The following is a 21,412-nucleotide window of genomic DNA, read 5'->3' as shown; positions in this document are numbered from 1 at the left end:
GTTCTGCCTTAATACTCGCCCAGTTATTGAGAAATCGCCTCATATTCTCTCCCTGTCCCAACCCCATGGTAAAATTAGGTTAATGAGCCTGGAACGTATAGCCATGTCAGTAGTTATATATCTGCTTTATATATCATTGTACCACATTAATTGGCTCTGTAGTGGCCAACTTGATTTTATGAAGTCTCACACAGGTCTCTAGTTCCCAGTTCTGTCCCCACAAGGGGGAGCACTGTCCAATTCAGCCATGCATAATGTGCACATGGCTGGTGTATTCCATCTAGTGGTCATGGCTGTGGTACATATGCTATATGCTGCTTAAGCTTGGCACCTTTGCCTGCTTGCAAAGTAAGCCCAGTGTGACACCAGCAGAGGAACAGTTTATTTGCAGGAGCAGGGACTTGTTCTAGGAAGGTTTCTATTTGACATAAGTGTTTGACTGTCTGACCTGCATCCTATAGTTACTTTATTAAAATTTCAAGAACGAGAAGCATATTACACTTTACTAATTCAGGCAAGTGAAGAGATTTAAATGAATTATTGAGTTGGTTTTGCTTGTCTAGAGCATTATTCCACTGATTGTCAAATTGTTCACAAGCTACGTTTAAAACAAAACAAAACACCTGCAATATGTTATACTTGGAAATCCCATTTTCTTTTAGGCCAACAGGTGAACTACTAAATAAAAAAATTGTCCAGTAGCTTTCGTGTGCATGCACACTTCTTCAGATACCAGGCTGCATGCACACAAAAGCTTATACCCAGAACATACTTAGTTGGTCTTTAAGGTGCTACTGGACAATTGTTTTATTTATTTTGACTGCGTCAAACCAACATGGCTACCTACCTGAATCTAGAATCAGGTGAACTAATCAATGTGAACTAATATTTGTTTTATCTACAGTATGGTGACAAGCAGGATTTCCTTTGGCGCCTGGCCCGAGGTTATAGTGATATGTATGAAATCACGGAGGATGCAGATGAGAAATTATCTTACGCGTCTGATGGTAAGAAGGCACTTTGAGATAAGGGTGGGTGCATTTTACCAGTGAGTTGTATTGGGCATTTATTTACCTGCCTGCCTTGGAAAAATGTGGGTTACACACACACGTTTGTTTGTTCCATTTATATCTCACCTTTCCTCCCAGAAGCCGAAGGTGGTATCTATTGATTCTCTGCCTCTCCCCATTTTGTCCTCATAATAACCCTATGAGATAGGTCACCAGTGAGTTTCATGGCAGAGCAAGGCTTTGAATCCTGATCTCCCAGGTCTTAGTCCAACCACTGCACTACACTGGTTCTCAATTTAAAATTACAGCCCCCCGCCCCGGTGGATTATTCTTACTCCTAAAATGAAATCATGTGTTAAAGAATCTTGTAAACAGAATTGTACTCGGAGAACTGCTTGGCAGGTGCTGCAATTGCATTTGCTGTTTTTATCATGCAATGCAAGACTTTCATATCATGAATGGTACAATAAGTCTGAATAGCTGCATCTATATTGGATGCTTGCGCTAGCCCACACTTTTGATTCACATCACTGCTACAAACTGCTTTACTCCTCCTCAAATTCCTGAGCTTATGTTTGTCTCAAAATTGTCCACTTTCCTTTACCTCCTCTGTTGCTGCCTCCTTGTCAGACAGCAACCACCTACTTCTCTTTCTGATAGGGCAAAAGTAGGCTGTTTGTGATGTTGGAACTCTTAAGGCTGCAGATCTACAGTCTGCAGCCTGAGAACACATTGTTATGGGAGTTGGGAAGCTGGCAGATTCAAAGCTATAGTTTCCCATCTGAATATGGTACATCATATGTAACATGTCTCTCTTAAAAGTGTAGTTAAATTCTTGCTCATTCCTGCCTTGTCTCTCCCTTTGTGACAGCTCCACAAATATTAGGGGTGAAGCTTGATCTCAGGCAGCAACCTTAATCTGGTTTTCTGGGTTGGGAGGCATGTGAGCCAAAAACCTATGGGTTCTATTTCCAAGAGTGTCAGACGGTGAGGTGCAGCTCTTCAGCTGTCATAATGTGCCATCCTTGTATTAGCCTGCTGTTTTCTGAAGAATATCTGCTTACTGAATGTGTGAAACTTCTTTGTACGCTGTCAATCTCCAGTTTCAAAGTATTTGAAGGGTTAAGTGTTTAAAATGCGGCACACAAATAAGTTTATTTTTGTTGGTTTTCGTTGCAGGAAAGGATGAGGCAGAAACAGCTTTGCAGATGGGAGATCAAAGTGCTGAGTGTCACCAGTGGTATGTAATTACTTCCTTTGTGAAGAAAAGGCAAAAAGAGGAGACTTGTTTGATATATTGGCCTTCTATATGTTGTCACTTTAGACATAAACTTTTCAGAAGTATAGTCCGCATACAGAGCTGCTGTCTTCTTAAATGTACAGATTTGATTTATCCTTCTTCCACAAATACTTATTCATTTGGCAGAAGAGTTTGAGTTTATGGACAGAGCTGTTTACAATTAATCAAAATATGTTTTCCCCATTTGCTCTTGTCAGCTAATAACAAACTGGCTCAGAACAATTCTCCCAGAGGATTTTTTTTTTTTTGGCTGTTAGAATAATAAGTATGTTTTGACTCTGAGAATATGATTTGTATCAGTGTCTTATGAGCCCTCATCTAGTAATTTACTGCTTTCCCCCAGAGTCTAGGCATATATCTTGGACAGTTCTGTTGCTTCGAGAAAACAAATGACTCCTCTTTTGCCGGCTCCTAATCTCTTTCTTCTGCAAGTCTGCAGTTCAGCTGCAATACAGCTGTGATTTTAAAATCCCAAGAACAACACTACTTACTGTAAAATTATGATACAGATACCACCTGGTGCTGCTAATAAGCCATTGTTACAGGTAAAATAGCAATGACTTCAGAGGAGTCCCATAAATGTCAATATTTTTTCTGTTAAGTGCAGTAGTAGCCATCAGGCGTGGTGCAGGTGAGGCAGCGTTGCTCACCTGGCATCCCAATGCTTGCATCTCTGCTGGTTACTGAAAGAGCGAGGGACATGACAGGGAGTTCAACATGGGCGCCCAGTTAGGAGTATTGGATTGCCTCTGCCTCTGTGGCTCCACCACGCTCTCCACTGCTTTGTCCCTCTCGGTAATTGGCAGTGATGTGTGGGGTTGGGAAGCCAGATGAGCAACACCACGCTGGCCACTGCTGTTTAAGTGTCATGGGCTTAAGTGCCAGGTGGGCTGCTTATAAAGCATCGTTCGTGTTGAACCTTTTATATACTGTGCCTGTAAAACTCACATATAATGTTTAACCTACTAGAAAACTGAGGTGGTAAATAAGGTGAGCTTAATACTGTGGTTATCAACCCCTTATACTCTGGCGATTTGAGAGTGTGAAGTATGAAGAACTGCTATAGCTTTCACGTGTGCCCAGTGCTTTTTGTCTTAAAAAAAATGTTTAGGGGTACTCTCATTTTCCTACTCATATTGAAACAATGCCCCTCAATGAGGCCAAACTTAGATTCACAAAATGTTTAGAGATATGCATACCCCTGTGTCTCCCCAGAAAAAAAGCATTCCGCCTTTCTGCTGAGTGGTGTATTATTCAACTTTCCAAAAGGCAAGAACAGAATTAAGTGGTTGAAGGCCCGCTGCTATTGGCTAGCCTTTCAAACAAAAATACTGAATTCTTGCACACAGTGGTCTAAATTTGGTGTCTCATGGGAATGTGAGAAGGGTTTCATTGCATTATCCTTTCTACCAAGCAGTAAAAGGGAGCCTCTTGTTGGAACTCCCATCTGCTGCTAGAGGGAAGAGACTAAAGTTCTGTATCTGCCAGCAGTAAGAGGTGAGCTTCAGAGTCATTAGGTATTGTTTCTGGAAATATAATGTTTTGCTGGTGCGATGTAATACATGAGAAAACATGGGTGGCTGACCCAGCCTTGTTTTTAATAGGATGTCCCAAGCTTATCCCATGACTTCCAAAACTAGTTGTAACATTTAATCGCATGGTAGAGGGAGAAAAAGAAGCACCCCTGTCAAAAACTAGGGCAACTCCGTGTGCTGTAAAGCGTGCGGTCTAATGTGCTCCGGCACCAATATGTGAATTCCCGAAGGCCTAGCAAAATAAAAACAACTGAAAATCCCCCATTGCTTCAGCATGTCTGTGGCCTCTGCATTCCTTAAAAACATACTCTGTGAATTAAGGATCAGGAGGAGGAGTTGCTTGTTTGCTTTGGCATTTGTTTGCATTTGCTGTTGAAAGAAATGTTGGAAGTACAACAAGAGCAGGAGGGGATTTCAGAGTGGTCTCTGGAGAGGAAACAGTGCAGGTGCAGCATTGTCAGTCCTTTATGCAGTTAGAGTAGTTCTGAAAATATTTACAGACATCCTAAGAAGTCAGCGTTTGTTATTTGCCTTTCGAGACTGAACATAGAGAGTCAATTGCAAGATGTGTGAGGCAGGCCTCCAGACCTAAATGGAATTCTGGCACATGAGTTGCCTCTGTTTTTTAAAGGGGCGTACAGAAAAACTGCAGCTCTCAAATGTCCCTGAGGTGGTTGTTGTTTTTTATGAACAAACTGTGTTCACGAAACATGGGCTTTTGAAACTTCATGTGCCCATTCTTCCTGATGTGAATTCTATGTACGTTGTTTTGGGATAACCCAAAAGGTCCATAAAACATGCTGAGATAAATTGCCATGTTTAGATTTAGAGCTACATGATTTGGAGTTGTTCCAGGTTGTTTCTATTAACAAAAGTTCATCGGTAGGTAGATGCTGACTTTCTCCACTTACCAGTACAGTGGACCCTCAAATTATGTACCGCTCTGGATATGTAACTTTCGGGTTTCGCCGTGCGCACATGTGCAGAAGCGGTGCCTCCAGTTGCGGACTTTTCGGGTTAAGTACGGACCCCCAGAATGAATTTAATTCGTATCCGGAGGGTCCACTGTACAGTGATTGGTGGGTGACATGTAGCAAGTACTTTCATGGGGTGCACTGCACCCAGGTTTGTGGCTGTTGCTGAGGAAGCAGGTGTTCAAAAGCATCCTGAAAGTAGCTTGGCCTTTAGATGGCTATTAGGAAGAGGGAGATTTGCAGAGTAGCCACTGAAACTCTCTGGAGCTGTTGGTCACGATGGAACATAGGGGAGAAAAGGAACCGTACCTAAGGAATTTCTTTGCTTCAAGTGGAGCCTGTGCTCCTTTATAGGTTGTTGGACCAGTGCCCATCAGTCCCAGGCAGCATGGCTATTGGTCAGGGATGCTGAGATCTGTAGTCTAACATTATTTGGAGAGCCACAGCTCCTTCCCCATCCATCATCTAGGCTGCTTTTGATTCTGGTAACAGTAGATGCTTTACTAAGCAGCAGTGCTTAAACAGTTGAATTCTATGAATTACCTTACCCAAGTTTCATAATGTGTGCTTTCATAATGTGGTGGAAGCTGTCTCCTTCATTCAGTGCTGCTATGTTATAATACAAACCATGCTGCCCAATAAAACAACCAGTTGGTAAACTTCTAGGAATTTTTTTAAAAAATGAGTCACAGCAACCTCTAGTCCAGATGTCAAAGCAGTCACTGAGATTTCTTACATCTATTTCCCTTGTTGTTCACTGTTTTGAAAATGTGGTTATTCAGAAGGGAAAATAGGGCCGTATCCATATCAGCAGCTGTATTGCTCTGGCTTCTGACTCTGGATAGTAATCAATTTTAGCAGACCCTTAGTATGGTCTGTGAATGACTGATCTTCCTGTGCAATAAATCTCTTAGTCTTGAAGGTGTCACAAGACTCCTTTTTTGGAGGAGGGGGAAGAAATAGCTGGCTGAATGAATTCAAACTTCGTAAATTTTCATTAAGTGAAACTTATCCTGATGTTTCTCTTTGTATGGACAAGATTTTCGAGGAAAGTGTTTTCCTTGTATCCAGCAGATTTCCCTTCAGGAAACAGTTCATTTAAAAGTCAGCTTGAATTATTTCCTTCACTGATTGACCTTGTGGCAGGAATGAAATAGCAAGCCTTTTTTTTTATAGCTAATGGGAAAGCTGGTGTGCAATAAAAGATACAGTTGGGAGGAGGGGAAATGCAGTATTTTTTTTCTTGCTTCAGAATTTAAACCATTAGTATTTTGTGGAGTACTTCTCTATGTTAGAGCAGTTAAATAATATAAAAAACTCCAGTAAAGGTTTGCAACCCCAAGGATGGAGAAAAAACAAAACTCCAGTATGTGTGGTGTGATCCTTGACATAAAGTTACCCCCATTGTCCCTAGACATCCACCTTCCTTTCCTGCATGCCAGATGGCAGCTTCAAAGGATGGTCAGGAGTGAAAGAAGTAATCCCCACCCCCAGTGCCACTGCCCCTATCAAATTAGGTACCCTCCACGGCTGCTTTAAAAGAAGAATAACCATGTTGGGAGAGCTGATCTTGGCACTATTCATGTTCTCATTCCCCCTATATGAACATCTTAGGGAAGATTCAGGCAGCTGGAAGCCATCTACTATCGCAAAGCTTTCCAAACTTTTCAAGTTGGTGACACACTTTTTGGATATGCTTCATTTCATGACACAGCAATTCAGTTTTGCATCACTTCACGACACAGTAATTCAGTTTTACTAGGAAGCTGGAGGTTAAACTAACCCTTTGCAGCCCCAGGAAGAGTGTTCATGCGATACACCAACACACTGCAGCCGACACACTAGTGTGTCATGATGTGCAGTTTGGAAAGCTCTGTACTATTGGTTTAGAAGCTTGCTGGTGCTCCTGTAACTGCGTCTTGAAAACAGCATGTTCCCTTGCAACCATGTACATGATGACACACACACATGCATCACTCTAAATTGCATTCAAATTCCTACCTGACCGTAAAACTCACAGGGTTAAATGTGGGCTCATGATCTATTAGGCTAGCACATCTCTTTAGTTGTGAAGGTAAAAGTGAGGTTGAGCAGAGAGGAGAGGAGAGCCATGTATTCCTCTCTGAGCTCCTTAGAAGAAGGGATGGATGAACTATAGTAAAAGAAAAACCTGTTTTACCCCATATGGCTCTCTCTGTGTGTGAGAGATATAAAACTGGATTTCATTGCACAAGGGAGGCTAGGGACAATTTCATACAGCAAGTATTTAAGTAGTACTGCATAGCTTAAGAGGTATGCAATAGATTCAGCAGATGGTGGGTGACAAATTGTTCAGTTTGTTGCTGAAAACTAAAAGTTTGAGATCTTTCTCAAACTTGGGGTCCCTTTGCTATATGAAATATGGATGGGAGGGTGAGATCTTTCTGGTTTCTTCCTTTTTATATAGTGAAGTTTTCTCCAGGGAGATCTTGGAGCACTATAGAAGTCCCATTGCAACTTGTTTGCTAAGCACTTTGAGGACAAAATCACACATTACCTTGGCCTGCAGCCTACAATTTCAGCAGTTCAGCTGAAATTTACCAAAAAAGGTGGGATATAAATCTCCCCACCTCCGCCAAGGCATATACCGGTAATTGTACTGCAGGGTGTGAGGTAGACGTTTCAGATCTCTCTGCAGTCCTAGGTGGCTGGTTCTGTTTTTTCAGCTGGCCAAGGTTCATGAGGATCTGCTTAGTTTTGAGTTACATGGCAATGCTCCAAGATCTGAACCATCAACATCTGCTGTCTTTGAGCTGTAGGATACCAGCAGGTGAGACTTGAGACAAAAGTCCCCAGTTTGTTTTCCAAGGAGAGAAGCTGCATCAGAACTGGTGGGAGAATTATGCTGTATTGAGTTCGTCAACCCTATGTGGGCCGATGCATTTTCTTCTCCCTGACATTCCTCACTGTTGCTGTGCAGAATGTGAATTTCTGCACAGTTTGACACTTCTTGAAGGCCTGGCTCAGCTTAGTATGTTAACCAGGAAAGGTGGAAGGAAAAAGAGATGACAGTCACTACTTGATCCTGTGTATGTTTACTATGTTCTTTCAGTTCATACTAGACTCCCCAAAAGTTATTGTTAATGGCAGGCTTTTGTTAAGCTGTTCAAATTCTTCTTGCTACCCCCAGTGATAGAAACTGAAAGTAAATATGACAGGATTTACAAGCAGTTACTGGGAAGCGTTTCCTAGTGCCTTGCTTCAGGGCAAGCGTGGAGGTAATTAACTGTGTTTATTTGAAGATCTACGAGTTCACATGGGGGTTATATGGCTTTCTCTTGTTTAAACAACCTTGTAAAACTGTATTTTAAAGATCTCACAAACTTTTAGTAGTGTTGCAGTAACTTTCATTAGATCATCCTAATGTTTTATGGAGTTCCTGAGCAGCCTGAATTAGAATCTGATATGAACCATTGAACTTTCAGACCTGTAACTTTCAGCAGCCCTTCATTGTGGGGTTGTTCATTGATAACATGCCACGTTGCAGCTAGGTGCATGCAAAAATGGCAGAAAGCTAATACTCGGTGTCAAAGCCTCTGGTATTTTCTTCACTTTATGTCCCCACGAGCGCAACATCCATTTTTCCTTTGTCTCACCCACCCGCCCTGCCCCATAGTCTTTACTTTGGCTTCTCCCCACAGTCTGTTTCCCACTGAGGTGATCCCTCTGTTTAACAATATGCATTGGTCCGCGGCTCTTCCAAGAACAGAAGACTGAACTTGTGAACTTCTTCTGCGTTACTTAAGAATTTGTAGCTTTTAAAAAATAAGTTCATGTTCACAGCTGTCCTTTCATATTAAATATTTTAGAAAAGGTTTTCTTGTATTCAACTTGCATTTTGTTAAATTTTGTTCACTATTTCCCCCCAGCTGATTCCCTAAAGAAGAATCATACTCAAAATATGTAGGGATGGTTATACCCCATTTGGCATTTTTTAAAAGACAGGATTATTATATTTCATTTGGCATTTTCTCAGACATTCTGCTTCATAGGTATAGAAGTAATACTTGAATAATATGGCTTCCCACCTTTTCTTTGATCGGTAGGCAGCCTCTTTTCATGCATCAACTACTCCTAGACATCCTTTTATAAGCTCAAATGAAATAGCCTGGATCTGAATGTAGTTGGTTGGCTTGCCTGCTTGAACAAAATGCTGGATTGGGTCCCAATTTCTACGGACATGATCAGATTGGTTTCTGTTTGATTTATGTTAACCAAGCTTATCATGATTCTAGAGAGTCTAGAAAAAAACCTTCTCCTGCGCAAGCTACTTTCCATGTATCAAAGGCTGGCATCAAAATCCCACTTAGCAAGTGGCATAGATGGTGTTTGTCAGGTGGAGTTCAACTTGGCCAAAGATAAGTTTGAATATGAGCCCTCTGAGAACAACCTAATGCCAGGGCTGTAAAGCAGTCCTGAGAGGAGATAGTGACTCCCCTGAGCCTTGGGGACCAATTCAGGGTGTGTGAAATACCTATGAAGTGACAAGGTATAAAACTTTGTGTTTGTAAACTGTTGTTAATTACTTGCCCTCTGTTTTCTTTGTACATGGCTTCTCTAGACAACTGAGCATTTGATATTTTCCTACCCCAGAACACAACCACAACACCATGCTAAAAAAACAGATTTTGGAGCAATACACTAATGCTCAGGCTTACTGTAATTTCCAGGTATGCCGTTTTATGTGGCCAGGCTTCAGAACACGAAAGTATACAAAAACGCATACAAGCAGGGCACACTTTTAAGGTAAGATGGCTTTTTCTCTTTTAAAAAGACATTTATCGCAATGGAGTAAAATGGGATATTGTGTTGAAAAGGTCTGAGAACGTGATAGGAAGGACACCAAATATATTATAAGACTAATCTGCAAGTAAGATTTCCAACTGATTATAACCATGGTCTGCTTAAAGCTACCCAACAAATTTATGGCTGAGGTTTATTCTGACTTTTATTTCAGCCGGTACTCTGCACCATACATTTCTGGCACCCTTTTGTCTCTCTCACCCTTTCTCATATAACACACATGTACATGCAGTGTGGGTGCTGCTCTTCCATGGTGCTGTTCTGTACTTCAGAGGACTGTGTGAAGTAAACATTCATGAAGATAGGGCCAATTAATTTAATGGGTCTCTGCTTCAGTTGAACCCTACAATTGGTTCCTCCCATGTTTTTGTTTGTTTTGCATAATAGTCTCCAGTGCTGTGGGATCCCACAGTGGGAAAGCATCCACTATGAGTGCATGTAGGAGGATGATTTTAAAATGTGTGGTTGACATAAAAGAGGACATGCCATTTGTGCCCTTTAACAGATTATAAGAAATGACTTAAAGAAGTTGCAGAGAGTCTTGTCTTTGGTATAGACTCTAGTACAGTGGTACCTTGGGTTACAGACGCTTCAGGTTACAAGCTCCGCAAACCCAGAAACAGTACCTCGGGTTAAGAACTTTGCTTCAGGATGAGAACAGAAATCGCGGCGCAGCGGGAGGCCCCATTAGCTAAAGTGGTAACTTGGGTTAAGAACAGTTTCAGGTTAAGAACGGACCTCCAGAACAAATTAAGTTCTTAACCTAAGGTACCACTGTATTAGCAAGTACAGTGGATGTTCGGGTTGTGAACGTGATCCGTGTGGGATGCACGTTCGCAACCCGCAGCGTTCACAACCCGCAGTGGTGCGTCTGCGCACACGTGGGTTGCGATTTGGCGCTTCTGCGCATGCGCGACAGCCAAAACCTGGAAGTAACCTGTTCCAGTACTTCTGGGTTTTTGTGGGTGTTACCTGAAAAAACGCAACCTGAAGCGGCTGTAACCCGAGGTATTACTCTACTATATTACCAGCTTTTTGATAGTTTACTGCTTTCGGTCATTGTTACATAGGAAACATGTTTTTAGTGGAATCATAGATTTATCTCAAAATGAGTGTAATCTTAAAATTGTGCTTCATGAATGAGAAATGTCTTTGCTGTGCATCTCTTTAGAAACATGTAGACAAAGCAATTGCTCTGAAACCAGATGACCCTAAATCTTACTATCTCCTGGGCCGGTGGTGTTACCAGGTAAATCATTTTCTTTAATATGTATTTCTGAGGTCACAAGACATCTTGCTAAATTATTTTGTCTATATTGTTGTTTGTTGTTGGCACCCGCCTGTCTCGGGAGACAATGAAAGTGTGTGTCCTGTTCCTCCTCTGGTCAGTCCTGTGGATGCACAACCAATCTCCAGGTGATGCGATCGTCTGCAAGAGATTCCCACCTGGAGGAGTTAATGTTGCCAGCCTTTCTGTCACATTTGCAGACACCTTTGTAACACAGAGTTGGTGTGCCAATGGGTCTGGTGCCTGAAGCGAGCTCCCCATAGAGCACATCCTTGGGGATCCTACCATCTTCCATTCTGTGGACATGACCAAGCCAGCGTAGAATAGGAAATAAAAGACATCTGTTGAATGCCTTAGGGTTTTTCTGTGTTTAACTGTCTGGATTCTTTTATGCAATTTCAGCTGCCGATAAGATCTTCACAAAAATAGTCTGCTTCATTGATTTGGTTCAGCGACTCAGTTTTATTGCATTTATTGCAGATGGATGCAATTGTAATGTTTTGTGATGCTTCAAAATTTTGTTGTGGTACAGAGTTCCTGATTTAAAATGTTGAAATCTGTCCCACAGCTCCTTTCTCCACTTCTTCCTATATTTGGCAATTGAATGTCGATGCATCACTTGTTTGAGGCAACATTAAGAATAAGCTCAATTAGATCTTTGCAGTGGGGTGGAATTTGCATGGAGTGTTATGGCCTTGTGATGCGCACACTCTCTTTCTGTCCCTCTCTCAAACGTGCGCACACACACAAGGCTAGTGGCTGCTAACTAATTCACTGGTCTTCAAAACATTTACACTAGAATCTAATAGTTGACCAAAATAGAGTTTCCCAGGTAATGTGGGATGGCCAGCTTAAAAGCTGCTGATATAGAGAGCCAGCCCTGTTTTAAAATGCATGAATAGGCAACATGCACAAAACAACCACTAATGAGCAAAAAGTACTATTGGATTTGTCCCACAAGTGTCATATGGCAAGTACCGTATTTTTCGCCCCATAAGATGCACTTTCCCCCCTCCAAAAATGAAGGGGAAATGTGCCTGCGTCTTATGGGGCGAATGCAGGCTTTCGCTGAAGCCTAGAGAGCGAGGGGGGTCGGTGCGCACCGACCCCTCTCGCTCTCCAGGCTTCAGGAAGCTCTGTGCAACCCTCGGGAGACCGGCTCCGAGGGTTGTGCAGAGCTGCCTGCAGTCCCGGGACCAGCGCAGCTCTGCCCATTGCCAGCCCCACAAGCTCGGGGGACAGCGGGGAGGCAGAACGTGCCTTCCCACTGTTCCCCGACCTGGTTCTTCCAGCCCCGCGCCTGGGGGGGGGGAATAAATTTTTTTTTCTTTATTTCCCCCCCCCCAAAAAAAAAACTAGGTGCGTCCTATGGGCCGGAGCGTCCTATGGGGCGCAAAATACGGTAGTTTTAGATGGGAGTGTAATGTGTCTGACTGCAGAGATTTGTAGTGTGATCATCTGCTGCTACTGTTAATCCTGATTACTGATTTATACCTGTGTTTGCTGGGTAGTGAGTATAAGAAAGCTGTTAAGATATTTATATTGTGAGTTAGTGTCAAACTGATGCTGGCTTCTTTTTGGCAACATGCATTTGTATAAAATCTGTTCATTCTTTGTTTTATGAATATGAGGTATGTTTGAAAAGTGATCCTTTTTTAATTGAACAAGTTAGAATTGTGTTGAATAATTTTGTAAAAAACCTATTGTACCTTCTATTTGAAACGTTACTATTATATGCACCAGTAGATGGCTTTAAATTATTTGCTGTCTCTATATATTGTGCGTGTTCTAGATTAGCAACATTATCTTCATGATTTATTACCTGGATCTGTTTTCTTTCTTTCCTCTTCCTCTAGAGGGGAAAATGCTATTATACTGAAAGCAGTTCCAAGTTGTAAGAAACTCAAGATCCTAGGTAGTTTTAAGATCCTGATTTAGTGCTTTGTTCATTGGAGGGGGCAAGGGAAGTGGACACAAAGGGATAGTGAAAGAAAAGCATTAGTTGCAGGCAAATGCATGCTTTCACTTTCCCCATAATTTTACTCCAGTAAAAACAATCACACTTCCCTCTTTTGAACACACATGGATGTGATTAAGGATGTTTTGGAGCACTCCAGGGCTCCTGCATACAGTGTATTTGTATAATGCTTAGCATGTGTTTTTCTTCTGTTGTTCTTATCAGAAATGGTTGCAGGTATTTAAAAAACTGTACCACGTGCTTTATATTTTTCAATGGTGTAAAGAAAGGAATGAATTGAAGGCAATTCATTCACTTATTGAAAAAAACTTAACTGAGTTAAGTTTATTTAGTACAGTGACTATGAGGCATCCAAAAATATCATATCAACTAGAGTGTCATTACAAGCAAATGGTCATTTAAATATTGAATGGCAGTGGGGAGTAGCAACCTCTACTTCTCTAATATTTCATCTCAAAAACGAAGGAATACTGGTGGGAGGAGACACTAGATTGTTGTTGTTTAGTCGTTTAGTCTTGTCCGACTCTTCATGACCCCATGGACCAGAGCACGCCAGGCACCTCTGTCTTCCACTGCCTCCCGCAGTTTGGTCAAACTCATGTTGGTAGCTTCAAGAACACTATCCAACCATCTCGTCCTCTGTCGTCCTCTTCTTCTTGTGCCCTCAATCTTTCCCAACATCAGGGTTTTTTCCAGGGAGTCTTCTCTTCTCATGAGGTGGCCAAAGTATTGGAGCCTCAGCTTCAGGATCTGTCCTTCCAGTGAGCACTCAGGGCTGATTTCCTTCAGAATGGATAGGTTTGATCTTCTTGCAGTCCATGGGACTCTCAAGAGTCTCCTCCAGCACCGTAATTCAAAAGCATCAATTCTTCGGCGATCAGCCTTCTTTATGGTCCAGCTCTCCCTTGCATACATCACTACTAGGAAAACCATAGCTTTAACACTAGATTAATTGGTTCTTAATCCATGTAGCAATTCTTTTCTGTAGTTGCTGATGAGGGAGTAGGTGCCCTCCCTATTACTGCAGATTTTAAGTGACATTCAACATGATTGCAACACATGGAGGCCACCGCCATCTTATTTTGATGGTAAATAATCATGTTAATACCTCTTGTCTGGTATATCCTGGTCTCTGTGGAGCACCTGCATTGCATTATTATTGGAAGGACGGATGCATGCTATCCTGTTCCTCTGCCATACAAATGGAATCACTGGCAAGATAGGCATATGAACTAGGTGGTTTTGTGTTGGCTGCCAAGTTATAGTAGGAAGATTATAGTCCCCTCTTTGTTTTTATGCAGGTCTCTCATCTGGGATGGTTGGAAAGGAAAACTGCTGCTGCCTTGTATGAAGAACCCCCCACAGCCACTGTTCAGGATGCACTGCAGAATTTCTTAAAGGTACTAACAGTTGAGCAAAGCACTAAAATGGCTAGTTACTAGTTGTGCACAAACCACCAACAGAAGCAGCTAGAGTTCAGCATTTTCAAGCCTATTTGAACAACAGCAAAAGAATTTTGGTTTTATAATGGTTTTAATCTTTGTACTATTTTGTAAACCTTTAGTACCTTTTGTAAAAGAAATGTGACTAATAAGTGCAATAAATAATAAACTTTTACACACATAAACACACATCTTTTCCCAGCTTCCATCCAGTCAAATATGAGACAATATCACAGTTCAAGGACACATTTCAGCCAGGCAAAAATATTTGGAGAGTATAATTCAGGACCACTGAGAGTCAGATAGGTCTGGAAGGCTGCAGGCAGACCCTGGGCCTGAAGTTCTCCACCCTTGCATTAAAGGCTAAAATAAATACTATGGGGTAAGCTTCCAAGATTTTTGTGGTCTTTTTGATGCAACAGACTAATACGACTGCTCCTCCAGATGTTTTGTTAGGTGTACAAGTCATGGATTTTGATGGACAAGGGTAACTGACTCACATGGGCTACATACAGAAGTATCTTAAAGCCCTGCTCCTTAAAATGATGTGAGCGTAGCAGAAGTTTCTCTCTAATAGGCCCCCTCCCCATTTTCATGACCCATTAGAGTGCAGACAGTTTCTGTCAGGTGAACAGTGTAGAACCTGCAGCTAAAGTCTAATCTCTCTGAATCATCTTTAATTCTTCATATTTGTTGTAGGCCGAAGATCTGAGTGCTGGTTTTTCAAAAGTGGGAAGAATATACATTGCCAAGGTAAGTGTATGTTTGCTTGGGCCACAAAAGTTGTGTGTTTATGTACATTAGGTAAAGGTAAAGGGACCCCTGACCATTAGGTCCAGTCGTGGCCGACTCTGGGGTTGCGGTGCTCATCTCGCTTTATAGGCTGAGGGAGCCGGTGTACAGCTTCCAGGTCATGCGTCCAGCATGACTAAGCCGCTTCTGGCGAACCAGAGCAGTGCACAGAAACACCGTTTACCGTCCCGCCAGAGCGGTACCTATTTATCTATTTGCACTTTGACGTGCTTTCGAACTGCTAGGTTGGCAGGAGCTGGGACTGAGCAACAGGAGCTCACCCTGTCGTGGGGATTCGAACTCCTGACCTTCTGATCAGCAAGTCCTAGGCTCTGTGGTTTAACCCAAAGTGCCACCCACGTCCCTTACATACATTAGAAGTTCAGAATTGACTGCTTGGTTTGAACACATGAAACTGCCTAATCCAGAGTGAGCCCATTATTTATTTAGAAAAACTATGCTACACCCTTCCAATGGACTGTGTCACTCAAGATGATCATTAGGCTTTCTAGCCCCTAGTATCTATGGTTCCAACTGGGTAGTGGCTGTTGCTGTTGGGTTTTTGTATCTATATTGTAGATCGTGTTGTGATTTACGTGGAAAGCGTTTGGTTTGGTTCCACAAAGGATTTGAAATATGTTCTTGTTTGCACAAACTAAATGATTTTTTTTTCTGGAGCTACATTGTCCTGTTTCTGTGACCTCCACTTGGAGCCCATGAAAGTTTCAATGCCAAATGGCTTTTGCTACAATAGCCAGAGGAGAAGCCAAGCAAGAGTGTAGAGGGATTTGCTCCCTGTAAAATCACTCTGTCCCAGACAACCTCATTTTATGTTGAGTAGTGTACAAGTTTTTAAGATTCTGTTCCTGGCTTGGAATATATTCGAATTTGAAGTTGCCACAAGTTTTACTTGCTTTGACAGTCTTCTGTAAAAACTGGAAGGTGGTAATAAACTTAAAAAAGAAGTCAACAAAATGCAGAAATCTTTGTGCAGGTTACTTTTTTACTTGTTTTACTACACTGTGGGCTGTTGTGTATCTCATACATGACTAGGATGTGAAATGAATATAATCTTTAGTTATAAGTACAGGACTATAAGAATTCCCCCCCCCCATGGAATGTTTTCCATATATTTCTTCGTCATTCTTCCATTTCTAGAAAAGTTTGCTTTTAATAAAATAGGAAAGTTACTATTCTAAATATCAGTGTTGCATATGATACAGTTGAAATGTGAATTGGGATTCTGGTGCAATTAAACCACACCATGATGATACACATGGTCACTCTTTAGCTAAAAACATTCTTGTTTAGACAAGCCTTCTCACAGAAGCTTAGAAAGTTGAGGTAATTTTAATCTGTTCTAGTATTTTAACTTTTATATGTATGGTTGTGAAGTTTTCTCGATTTTACTGTTTTATCTTTTGGTTTTTTTTTTACAATCAAGTGGTATAAACATTTTATTAAACAAATAAATAATATTTTAAACACCTTTTAGTAGTTGTATTTAGACTATCCTATACCTCTTAGCAAAATAACTTACCTGAGTCACTTGAAAAAATCACTCACCCTAACATTCCATTTTAACTAAGGCTGCAATCCTGCATACACTCAAACTTGACGCTCCAGCTGTTTTGGGACTACAACTCCCATCATCCCTAGCTAACAGGACCAGTGGTCAGGGATGATGGGAATTGTAGTCCCAAAACAGCTGGAGGGCCAAGTTTGGCCATGCCATGGTGGGATTAACACAAGTAAATATGCATAGGGTTTCACAGTCTGACAGTAGGACTTTTATATATATCTAGCTAGTGTTTGAAGACAGGAGTGCCTGGTGTGCTCTGGTCCATGGGGTCACGAAGAGTCGGACACGACTAAATGACTAAATTCTTATATTCTTATATTCTGGTCCATGGGGTCACGAAGAGTCGGACACGACTAAATGACTAAATTCTTATATATATGTTGGCATCCGTCTGTCTCGGGAGACAATGGAAGAGTGCGCCTTTTGGAGGCGAATCAGGGTATTTTGATTCCACTGGTGATTCTGTGAAAGCAAAGCGTAAAGTATGTCCCAAGATGGTTAGACAAATTCTGCTAAATGGGCCTGTGAGGAGAGTGTCAGCCCCATGCCCGTCCGCCCCCAGGGGTGTGACAGCCTCAACACTATGCAGTCTTGTTCTGCAGGGGTGCAAGTGCGAACTTCACAACCACAAGAGCAGTGCTGAATGTAATGTCACATTCACTCTTGCGTCACCGGCTCACAACATCCTCTTGAACATCATTCTGAAGTGAATAGTACAGCTTAATGGGTTTGTACCTGGGCTGCTGATGTCACCCATTCTGATGCCTCTCTCTTAGAGTTCAGTCTACTATATACAGTGGTGCCCCGCAAGACGAATGCCTTGCAAGACGGAAAACCCGCTAGACGAAAGGGTTTTCCGTTTTTGAGCTGCTTCGCAAGACGATTTTCCCTATGGGCTTGCTTTGCAAGACGAAAACGTCTTGCAAGTGTTCCAATTCCCCCCCCCGCTTTCCCCCCCTTTTTCTAAGCCGCTAAGCCGCTAATAGCCTTTTAGCCGCTAATCCACTAAGCCTTTAATAGCCGCTAATAGCCTTTTAGCCGCTAATCCGCTAATAGGGTTGCTTCGCAAGACAAAAAAAACGCTAGACGAAGAAGCTCGCGGAACGGATTAATTTCGTCTTGCGAGGCACCACTGTATTTTGGAAAGTGTTTTCTCCAGGCGTCTCCTCTTCTGTTCTCTATGGGTTTCAGTGTTTGAAAAGATAAATTATATTTTTTATTAATGGAATACACATCCTCATAAAATGTTCTATCTTGTTTTAATTTTGCTTTCCCTCCCCACTCTCTCTTGCAGTGCTACAAGGAACTAGGAGATAACTCGGCAGCTGCTCACTGGCTGAGTTTGGCTTCAGAGTTGCCAGTCATCACAAAAGAGGTAGTGTTTGAGTGTCATTCATGTGTGAAGATGATGATTTAATAGATCCAAATAATATGCCATCTCATATTTAGTTGTATCTGTCTTCAGAGATAGACAGCCTATTAAATCTACACTTTAGTTTTTATTTTATCCTTCTTCCTTTTTGAGCAGTTTTCTAAACCGATTTCTGAGTAATTTTTAAAATAAAAATATGTCATTTTAAATAGGTAGTAGGTGAACCTAAATATTCAAACTGCTGAATCCTACTGATCTGATTCATATGTCATGCTAAGCCAAACCGTGACTTAGCCAGGCTCTGGCAGAAAAGATCACCACCACTTTGCTGCTCTCTAGCCATTGTGCTTTGCCAAGTTAAGCCATGGTTTATATTGCATGATCTCTGGCTTGCAGTCTAGCTTTCCTGGTTTGCAGCTCATGGTTAGTATGCAGAATACTAAACCACAACCCAGGTTTGGACAGCACACAAAGCCAAACCGTGGCTGAATTCAGTGCAGCACAGCGGCAAAATGACCTTGGAGGAGCAAAGTGGCTGTCTGGTGCATCTTGGTAGGCCATGCAAATTTTGCAAGTAAGTGGTGATAAGTAATTTTTCTATCGCTGTTATGGTGGGGCTGTTTTTTATAAATGTTGAATGGAATGTTAACATTTTATATGATTTTTTTATTCTGTAATGTTGCTTGGATATATTTTAGGTAACAGGCCGCTAATATAATATTAATATTGCAGTTAAATTAGATGAAACTGGCTGCGTTGAACTTGTTATATTGATTTAGAGGTGAGATCTTCACGAACCCTGTCAGGTGTCTTTAAGCTGGAGTATTCATTCTAGGCTATAATGCCTGCAGTTGTTTTGAGGATCTTTCTTTTAAAAGTTTTCACCTGAAAGGGGTTTTATCTTTTGTTGCACAGCTCTTTAACTGACGTTTCGGACTATGCATATACTGAATTTTGCTCACTATTTTATATTATGCGAAACTGGTGTTACTGCCACCTCCAGAACAATATCTAGTATTGCACTAGCAAATCTTCTACTGCAGGCTGCCAAGCTTAGGGAAACCAGATGTCAAACTTAAGAATTCCAGTCACTGAACAGGAAATTTCAGAGATCAAGAAAAGGTTAGATCCATCAATTCAGGCAGCAAAAACCTGTCAGACTTGGCTAGGGGAAGACTTTTGCTAACCAGGCATTTTAGGAAAACAAGTTGCACGCTGTAGGGGGAGTGTGCATCTATATAAATCAGAATTGAGTGTCAAAAGTGGAGAATGAACATCTAATGGCCATAAAGACCAGGCTGGCCACAAGTGGCAAGGCATCCCCCAGTGGGGTCGGCAGGGGCACAGTCACCATTTCAGAATCAGGGCAAGCGTCAGCCAGTGATATTACAGCATGGTTAGTCTCCTAGGGGATACTGACTTTTGTTGAATGGGAGTCTGGGGTGAGAAGCCATATGCTGGTGATCTTGTCAATTATTTCTTCCCCCAGAGTGAGAAACAGGACTGGAAGTGGATGGCTCTGGGTGAGAGCCTAGGACTAGGATGGGTAGCTGGTTTTGTTGATTATGCTTGACTTACGCAAAGAGATTAGGTTGTGATATGCCCTAGATAGATCTGATAGGCTGGGTATTTACTTTCAGCGCAAAGGACTGTGGCTGTTTCACTACTGTACTACTACATATCTTTGACTTGGAGAGGTACAGGATTGTAGCAGGGGTTGTGTTTTTAGCTCTTCCTTTCTGTCCACTTCTGGTAATTGTATAATACAGTGGTACCTCGGGTTACATACGCTTCAGGTTACATACGCTTCAGGTTACAGACTCCGCTAACCCAGAAATAGTACCTCGTGTTAAGAACTTTGCTTCAGGATGAGAACAGAAATTGTGCAGTGGTGGCACGGCGGTAGCAGCAGGAGGCCCCATTTGCTAAAGTGGTGCTTCAGGTTAAGAACAGTTTCAGGTCAAGAATGGACCTCCAGAACGAATTAAGTTCTTAACCCGAGGTACCACTGTATAGACTTTGTGTTTGAAGGGGGGCAGGGAGATAGAATGTTTGAGGTTCCCCAGCTGGATTCAAACTGCGCCTGCAAATGGACAACATCAGGGAGTATTGCTGTCGGCACTGATCAGCTGACTGTCATTGAGCCTGGCTTTCCCAGGAAACATTGGGAGAAGACTTTTAAGCAGTTCATCTGCAGTTGTGTCTTTAGTAGGTAGACATGGTTTGGGGGAAACAGCCTGACGAGTTAAATTAGGGCCCCTGCTAGGCCAAATTAGGGCTACGAGCAAAAGGTTTCCACCACTGTTTTGAAGTATAAACAGTATGGAAAAGGAAGAAGAGCCAGTCAGGGTTGTTTGTTTCATTTTCTCCCTAGGAGGTTGGGAGAAGAATAGCATGTTGATCATCCTGATTGTATAATTTTGCAGATGAGATTAGTTCAAACCAGCTAGCCACAAATTTACTTTGTTCCTTTTCATTCCTCCAGGACGCTGAAAGCAGTAGAGAGATGGAAGAGATGGAAGCAAATGCAGAAGGCTAAGCAAGTTGAAAGATCCTGTCTGCATAATAGTTGTGCAAATGCAGTGAAAGTTCCAGTCTAAAAGGTTTCACAGTCATTATTATCCTCGCTGGGCTTCATGAACATGCCGCAGAATGAAAATGAAAAATCAAACTGTGGTTTCAGCAGTCCTTTTTCAAAGAATTAGGCTGGCATGATAGTCAAAGAAAAGTGATTCAGCTCCTATCCCTTGATTGCTAAATCAGTATGCTCAAGTGTCCTCAAAACAGAAGTTACCAAGTTGATTATTTTTTCATGCTTGTGTTTTGCATATTCACCAGCCAGACATTTCCAAGACACATTAATTGCACACTTCCTTAATTGTGATGTGATCAACATGGCACTTTCTGTGTTAATACAGTTTTCATAATACATTAGAAATTAATCAGTAAAAAGAAGGCCTATATTAGATGTGATGGCAGAATTAGGCACAAGATCTCCCATGGTTTTTAGATTAAAGCAGACCTGGGGAGGGTTTTTAAAAGGTTTCTCATTTAAAAACAGTTTCCCATTTAGAATCTCCCCAGCGGTGTGTTAGGTATATACCCAATACCTTTATGTTTTCCAGTTTATTTGCCATAACCAAATAAGCTTGAACTGGGTGGGTGTGGGGAGTAAATTTGGGAATAAAGTTTATGGGAAAGCTTTAATTGTCCCCTTTTCTAATACCCCACACTTGTAGTGATCAGAAGATGGCATTTCTTACCTGGCTTCCCAGAAGGTGGCATTTCTTACCTGGC

General features: G+C 41.8%; 1 protein-coding gene across 6 annotated transcripts in view; it reads left to right on the top strand.

Annotated features, from left to right (window-relative positions):
* RMDN3 (regulator of microtubule dynamics 3) overlaps nucleotides 1–20,786 on the top strand; it is a 276,642-nt gene extending 255,856 nt beyond the window's left edge. For 5 of the 6 annotated variants that reach the window (XM_082240588.1, XM_082240586.1, XM_082240585.1 and 2 more), the window contains exons 6-13: nucleotides 905–1,007; nucleotides 2,190–2,250; nucleotides 9,529–9,604; nucleotides 10,833–10,910; nucleotides 14,229–14,327; nucleotides 15,069–15,122; nucleotides 18,038–18,118; nucleotides 20,601–20,786. In XM_082240588.1, the coding sequence (XP_082096714.1) occupies nucleotides 905–1,007; nucleotides 2,190–2,250; nucleotides 9,529–9,604; nucleotides 10,833–10,910; nucleotides 14,229–14,327; nucleotides 15,069–15,122; nucleotides 18,038–18,118; nucleotides 20,601–20,654 (606 nt within the window). In that variant the 3' untranslated portion in view covers nucleotides 20,655–20,786. The remainder of the gene's footprint in view (nucleotides 1–904; nucleotides 1,008–2,189; nucleotides 2,251–9,528; nucleotides 9,605–10,832; nucleotides 10,911–14,228; nucleotides 14,328–15,068; nucleotides 15,123–18,037; nucleotides 18,119–20,600) is intronic. The other variant, XM_082240589.1, reaches the window with a different exon arrangement.
* Nucleotides 20,787–21,412: the final 626 nt, after the last annotated feature.

The sequence above is a fragment of the Podarcis vaucheri genome, assembly GCF_965113315.1.
Source record: "Podarcis vaucheri genome assembly, chromosome: 1".
NCBI classification, from domain to species: Eukaryota; Metazoa; Chordata; class Lepidosauria; order Squamata; family Lacertidae; genus Podarcis; species Podarcis vaucheri.
Note: the sequence above shows the minus strand (reverse complement) of the source record. Positions and strands in the feature narration are given on the sequence as shown.